We start from the raw sequence: 7,280 nt of genomic DNA on the forward strand, positions 1-7,280 counted from the left end.
TTTGCCCTTGACTGGAATTGAACCTGGGACCTTTCATTCGCAGGCTGACGCTCTATCCACTGAGACAAACCACTTTCTGCTAAAAATAATTTTTAATAAGTAGATGCGGTGGTGTTTATGGTGCCTACATATCTGTTTATTTAAGACAAGGTAAGATTATCTCTAAGCAAATTCTTGGTTGAGAACTGTACTTTTTAAAAATATATATATTTTATTGATTTTCCACAGAGAGGAAGAAAGAGGGATAGAGAGCTAGAAACGTATAATAGATGAGAGAGAAATAGATGAGATGAGCGGAATCGAACCTGGGACCTTTCAGTCCCTAGACCAACGCTCTATCCACTGAGCAAAACTGTTTTCGGCGAGAACTGTACTTTTATTTTTTTAAGAGGAAGAGTCTATTGTAAAAAGGGAAAAGGAAAGAAAAGAGCCCCCACTGGAGGAATTTACTCGGGAAGACTAATTTGGGGAAAGGAGGATCTGAACATTAAATTCCTTCGTCTTCCAAGTCCTGTGCTGTCTGGAGAGCTCCTTCTCCTGGATTCTAAGCCGGCAGCTTGGGCCTGAAGGCGGGCGCGATGTTCTTTCATGGAAGGGCGGGCTGAGGCTCCGGCCGGGGTTCGAGAGGTTGGAACTCTGCGGTCCAAGGCGACAAGATGCTCACGCCCGGAGTGCGCGGCGGTGCTGGCGGTGCCTTTCGGTCGCCCCAGGACCTCCCTCACCTTTGGACCCAACCTTGCCTCCAGCCCCTGCAGGCTCCCCAAAACGGGGCGAGGGGGTGCGGTGCGGCGGGCGTCCACGTTGGCGTCCCTCTTCGTTCTTTCCTCAGCTCTCCGGGGGGAAGGAGACGAGGCCCGAGACCCGAGGCTCCTTTCGTCCGCGGCCTCCGGCGCCATTCGCAGACCCTCCTCCAAGCCCGCCGGGTCCCAGCCCCGGGCCCTGGCGCTCCGGTCCTCACGGCCCGCGCCGGAGAGGCCCCTCAGGACGGGCGGAGAAGCACCTGCGTCCCTCTTACTTGCTGGTCACTCGTTCTGTGGTGACGCTTGAAAAGCAAATAACAATGTGAAGCAGCAGCACGCTGTGGTCCTGTGTGTGCACGTGCGTCGCTTTCCGGAGCGGGAGGCGTGGAAGTAGCCGGGCGCGCAGCCCGGGGCGGGAGGGTAGGCGCCACCGGTGGGAGCAGGCACCCGGCGGGTAGGAGGGCAGCGCGGGCGGGCTCCACAACAGCCACTCGGAAAACAAGGGCCTATTTCCCGCCTGAAACTCCCGCCTCCGGTGCACCTGGCGCAGCTCAGAGGGCCCAACTCCCCGGCCGCCCGGCCCGTCGCCCCGCCCTTCCGGCACGCGACTCGCCGGCGGTTGGTCCGCCGCGGGAAGTTTCCGATTGGCCGAGGCTCAGAGGCGGGTGAAGAGAGCTCCGCTGGCGGCGCTCTGGAGTCGGGACCAGTCAAAGCCGTACGACAAAATGGCGGCCCCCAATTGCTGCCGGACGCGCGGCGGCAATAAGCCCGCCCCTAAGGTCAAGCGGAAGGCAAGCCCACACTGCGCCGGCGGCACTGGAGGGTTCGGGGGGGGGGGGAGGTCGGCTTACCGTCACTTCCGCCCACTGAGTTCCGTACGTCAATATGGCCACGCTCAGGTGCCTAAAGGGGGAAACTGCGACTTCCGGTCCAGAATAGGGCCTGCGGTGGGAGGGGGAAGGAAAGGGGATGAAACCATGCGAGCTTCTGATATCCGCGCTGAGGGTCGCCCCGAGAGGCCGTTTCTGAGGTGCGGGCCGGACGGTGCGGAGTCGAAGGCGGGAGCGATACTGTCGAGGGAGAGGTACTGGGTGTCCCGGGCGCTAAGTCTGGGACAAGCGGTGGTACTCTCCCTCCTGTCCCCGAAGGGGAGTGGGGAGGGCGGGGGCTGAACTGGGGGAGGGGGCTTGGCGGGAAGCTCATCTGGGGGAAGGAGCCAGACCTAGGGTTGGGATCCGAGAGGAATCGGGACAACCCAGTGAGGGGCGCCCAGCCGGTGGCCGGTCGCAGAGAGAATGGGGAAGATTAGGGTGGGGTGAGAGGGAGGGGACTTTAGGTGAGATACGACCAACCTGACCCCCCGGTTTGAGACCCATCCGGGGTGGAATATGGAGATAATTCAGAAAGGGGAATGTGTTGTTGGGAAGGAATCTTCTTTGATTCAGAGCCTATGAGTTGGGGTGATTTTTCAGGATGGGGTGAAGGTGTGAATTTGACATGAGAGCCGAAGCGGTGAAACAGGTGAGGCGGGCTGACAGGGGTGCAGTTTTAGTATCTGTGCCAGAGGATATCGGTGAAACCTGGAGCGCAGTGTAGGAAGTGGGCCAGGGGTTGAGAGTAAAAATCAACTTGGCAACTAAGAGAAATACTGGGGAAATGCAACTGAAAAACCGGATGTGATATGAGGGGTGGAGCTGGGGGTGAGGACTTGAGGTTTCAGTTGCATTGGGGCTCCCTACCACAGGGCCCCAAAACACAGCGCTAATCATTGCTGAGGAGAGGCAGCGAGGGCATGTTGGCGCTACTGAAACCCAAGAAGACGGGAAGATGTGTGAGATGAAGGGATGGGGCTCCGGGGGAGGAGGCTCTTTCTAAGGCCCGTCCCCTTCCAGCAGGAATCACAAACTTCCCAGCACTCCCTTCCTCCTGGGGGTGTGATCCTCCATGGCCTCCGATAACAGTATCATTGTGCTGGATGATGATGATGAAGACGAAGCAGCTGTGCAGCCAGGGCCCTCCCACGCGCCTCCCCACCTGGCCTCATCCCCCCACCCGGCCTCACCTCCCCACCCGGCCTCACCCCCCCACTTGGCCTCACCCCACCACTCGGCCTCACCCCCCACAGAAGCCCCTGCCTCCTCTCGGCCCCATGGGGCTGGAGGGAACAATAGCTCTGGCGGCAAGAAATGCTACAAGTTGGAGAATGAGAAGCTTTTTGAAGAGGTGAGTTCGGGGGAGAAGACTTGTATCCGGGGAGAAGGGTGGCCGCCTGGCTCTCCTGTCCTTTCCTCCCCACTAATCCTACCTGCCTGCTTTCTCTCCCCCTGCCCTGTCTCTTCCCCTCCCCCTTCCCCTGAACCCCCAGTTCCTTGCGCTGTGTAAGGCGCAGACGGTGGACCATCCTGACGTGGTGCCGTTCCTCAGCAAGCGGCAGCAGCGGGCCCACTCTGTGTTTCTGGCCTCGGCGGAGTTCTGCAACATCCTCTCCCGGGTGCTGTCCCGGGCCCAGAGCCGCCCGGCTAAGCTCTATGTGTACATTAACGAGCTCTGCACCGTCCTCAAGGCTCACTCGGCCAAGAAAAAACTGAACGTAGCCCCTGCCGCCACCACCTCTAGTGAGCCCTCCGGGAGTGACCCTTCTGCAGACCCCTCCTCAGACCCCACGACTGCCGAGACCACGGGCTCTGAGGCCCCAAGGCCCCGTGGTTCCCGGCGGCAGATCCAGCGCTTAGAGCAGCTGCTCGCCCTCTATGTGGCAGAGATTCGACGGCTGCAGGAAAAGGAGTTGGATCTCAAAGAATTGGATGATCCAGATTCCACCTACCTGCAGGAGGCAAGGCTGAAGCGGAAGCTGATCCGCCTCTTTGGGCGGCTGTGTGAGCTGAAAGACTGCTCTTCGCTGACGGGCCGCGTCATAGAGCAGCGCATCCCCTACCGCGGCACCCGCTACCCCGAGGTCAACAGGCGCATAGAGCGGCTCATCAACAAGCCGGGGCCTGATACCTTCCCCGACTACGGAGATGTGCTGCGGGCCGTGGAGAAGGCGGCAGTCCGGCACAGCCTGGGCCTCCCCCGGCAGCAGCTCCAGCTCCTGGCTCAGGATGCCTTTCGAGATGTGGGCGTCAGATTACAGGAGCGACGCCACCTCGATCTCATCTACAACTTCGGCTGTCACCTCACAGATGATTATAGGCCAGGTAGGGGTTAGTGAGGTGCCCATCAATTACCCTTAGATGTCAGACGTGTGGTGTAGGGGGCATCTCTAGTCCCCCCTATTGGGTTTGGGCTGAGTACTCTGACTTTATATCTTTCCACACAGGCATTGACCCTGCACTGTCAGACCCTGCCCTGGCCCGGCGCCTTAGGGAAAACCGCAGCTTGGCTATGAGCCGACTGGATGAAATCATCTCCAAATATGCGATGATGCAAGACAAGAGTGAGGAGGGCGAGAGACAGAAGAGGAAAGCCCGGCTCTCCCAAGCCACCTCTTCCCATTCTCCAGATCCCCCCAAAGCCTCCTTGGATTCTGGTGAGGTGTGGAGGGGATACACCCCTTAGAGAAACCTTGTTCTCCCCTGCACTGGCCAGCAGGAGTCTAGGGTGACTGCTGGGGAGTTTGCAGAAGGAACACAGACCCAGACCCTCTGGGGCAAGGGATTTCTTTTTTCTTTTTTTTTTTCTTTTTTTGTTAGTCCTCATCTGAGGATTTAAATATATATATATTTCCATTGATTTCATAAAAAAAAAAAAAAAGGGAGAGGGAGAGAAAAAACATCAATGATGAGAGAGAAACATTTATCAGCTGCCTCCTGCACGCCCCCTACTGGGGACCAAGCCCCCAACCTGGGCATGTGCCCTGACTGGGAGACAAACCATGATCTCCTGGTTCATAGGTTGTTGTTCAGCCACTGAGCCACACTGGCTGGGCTGAGGATATTTTTTCTTTTTTAAAATATATGTTATTAAAAAAATAAATAAATAAAATAAAAATAAAATAAAATATATGTTATTGCCAAAACCGGTTTGATTCAGTGGATAGCGCATCAGTCTGAGGACTGAAAGGTCCCAGGTTCAATTCCGATCAAGGGCATGTATACTGGTTGCGAGCACATCCCTGGTGTGGGGTGTGCAAGAGGCAGCTGATGGATGTCTCTCTCTTATCGATGTTTCTAGCTCTCTATCTCTCTCCTCTCCCTTCCTCTCTGTAAAAAATCAGTAAAATATATATGTTTCGATTTTAGAGAGGAAGGGAAAGGGAGAGAAAGAGAGAAACATCAATGATGAGAGAGAATCATTGATCGGCTGCCTCCTGCATGTAACCCTTCCGCCCAACCCCCCACTGGGGATCAAGCCCACAACCCGGGCATGGGCCCTTGGCCGGAATTGAACCTGGGACCTTTCAGTCCACAGGCCAACGCTCTATCCATTGAGTTGAGCCAGGTAGGGTGAGGATATTTTTTCCATTGCTCTTCAGAGACTAGAGGAGAGTGAGAGAAGGGAAAGGAGAGAGAGAAAGTGGTGTGAGGGACATATCCACTAGTTGCCTACCTCACGCCCCGCAGGAGGAAGGGAAGGGCGAGGGGGGGAGTAGGTATGTGTCCTTAGTGCCCTTAACAAGGAATGGAACCTGTGACCCTTAGAGTAGGTTGGACATTCTAACCACTGAGACCCTGGTCAGGGAGGGGATTTCTTAGAGAAACCCCTTTGTTCCGCAGGGCCCTAGTGGAATGGCATCCCAGGAACACCCTACCTCTTCCAAGGCTGAGACAGATGATGAAGATGAGGAAAGTGAGGAAGAGGAGGAAGAAGAGGAGGAGGAAGGGGAAGAGGAGGCAGAAGAAGAGGAGGAAGAAGAGGAGACTACAGATTCTGAAGAAGAGGGGGATCTGGAACCAATACCGGAAAGTCAGGAGGAGGATGAAGAGGAAGAGGAGGAAGAAAAAGGTATGACAAGGAAAGTCTTTTCATGTGTCAATTCCTTGTGTTGGGCATGGAGCACCTGTTTGAGACCCTTCTTGGCAGGGTTCTTTCCCTAGTGTTCATGCCACCCCTCCCCCTTTTCTTTTTCCAGATAAGGACGGAGACGAGAGCTCCATGTGCCCACCACAGATCTCCACTGCAAAGAGCCTGGAACCCAGCACAGCGATCAGCGGGTCTTCAGAGGAGCAGCCACACAGAGGACTCACAGTGTTACCATCTTCGCTGCCAGAAAAGCCCCTGGCACTCCCCAGCACAGATGCAGGAAGCAATGAGGACTGTCAGGAGGAGATGTCCCAGGAGAAAGAGAGCCCTGTGTCTCAGGTCTTTGAGCTCGAGATTGAAGCCTTGACTGTGGATACCACCCCTTCCCCTGAAGAGGGGGACATTTCCTCTTCCAGGAAGCAATCAGAGGACCCCCTCACCACCGTGGTGGAGAATGGAGCAGCCGTGGTCACCTCCACTTCCTTCAATGGCGGTGTCTCTCCTCATGCCTGGGGAGATTCTAGTCCCCCCTGCAAGAAATTTCGGAAGGAGAGGCAAACAGGAGCAGGACCTTTAGGAAACAGGTAACGAGGAGGAAGAAGAGGGGATCAAAGGAGGGATTGCAGGGGACTTTCTAAGCGGAGTATTGAGGAACTGAGTCTGCTGGGGAAGACTGACACTGTCCCTCCAGTCCCAGACTGCCTACACTTATGTTTCTGTCCCTAGCTATGTGGAAGGGCAAAAGGAAGTACATGAGAAGACTGAGAAGAAGATATGTACCCTGCCCAGCCCACCTTCCCCTTTGGCTTCCATGGCACCAGTTGCTGATTCCTCAACAAGAGTGGACTCTCCCAGCCATGGCCTGGTGACCAGCTCCCTCTGTAGCCCATCTCCAGCCCAGTTGTCCCTAGCCCCCCAGTTACAACCCTCCCAGCCTAGCACTTACAAGGTAAGAGGGCGAGGCTGTTTTTCCTGACTTCATTCTCTTTCACTGTCTGTTCACTTCCAGGTGCACCATCTGAATATTGCACTCACCACATCCTCTGTCTTCCTTTTTCCTAACCCTATTTTTAATCTTTATAAGTCCTTCCCTGTTTCTCCTCCCCCTGTATTCCAGACCTCTGACTCTTGTGTCTCACTCGATTGCAGATGAGTGTGGCCACACAGTGCGATCCAGAGGAGATCATCGTGCTCTCAGACTCTGATTAGCTGCTTCCCCACCTCGCCCTGACTCCAGAATGTTTGAGGATAGGATTTGGAAGCAGATGACTGAGGAAGGGATGGACTGAGCTAATCCCCTTTTGGTGGTGTTTCTTTTAAAAAAACAAAAACAAAAAAAAATTCTTGTTTTACAATAAACAATAAAGTTCTTTTCTTATTGTAACCCTGTCTTTGTCCTTCTGCTCTCACCAATTGGCACCCGCTGTTCTCTAGCTCAGAGTTTGCCGGCCCAGGCCCTGGCGTAGCCTTGGGTCTGTCCTTGCTAGCCTACCCTTAGCCCCGCTCCGCTGGAGTTTCACCTGGAAAAATGTGTCTTTACTTTCCCTCTTTGAGCGGTAGGAGTAAAAAGGCCAATCA

The 7,280-nt window shown here is 55.2% G+C and overlaps 1 protein-coding gene across 10 annotated transcripts; it reads left to right on the top strand.

Annotated features, from left to right (window-relative positions):
• Positions 1-1,631: 1,631 nt before the first annotated feature.
• Positions 1,632-7,083, top strand: DAXX (death domain associated protein). 10 transcript variants are annotated; one of them, XM_036414643.2, is made up of 8 exons: positions 1,632-1,770; positions 2,636-2,963; positions 3,106-3,937; positions 4,060-4,274; positions 5,456-5,684; positions 5,812-6,286; positions 6,429-6,651; positions 6,852-7,083. In XM_036414643.2, exons 2-8 carry the CDS (start codon positions 2,685-2,687, stop codon positions 6,909-6,911), a joined length of 2,313 nt encoding a protein of 770 aa, XP_036270536.1. In that variant the 5' UTR covers positions 1,632-1,770; positions 2,636-2,684; the 3' UTR covers positions 6,912-7,083. The 10 variants fall into 10 exon arrangements, with proteins under 10 accessions (XP_036270536.1, XP_045428748.1, XP_045428750.1 ...); XM_045572792.1 differs by having other exon boundaries at positions 1,642-1,770; positions 2,633-2,963; XM_045572794.1 differs by lacking the exon at positions 1,632-1,770 and adding an exon at positions 1,807-1,824.
• The last annotated feature ends 197 nt before the right edge of the window (positions 7,084-7,280 follow it).

The sequence above is a fragment of the Pipistrellus kuhlii genome, unplaced genomic scaffold, assembly GCF_014108245.1.
Source record: "Pipistrellus kuhlii isolate mPipKuh1 unplaced genomic scaffold, mPipKuh1.p scaffold_m20_p_5, whole genome shotgun sequence".
In the NCBI taxonomy this organism is placed as follows: Eukaryota; Metazoa; Chordata; class Mammalia; order Chiroptera; family Vespertilionidae; genus Pipistrellus; species Pipistrellus kuhlii.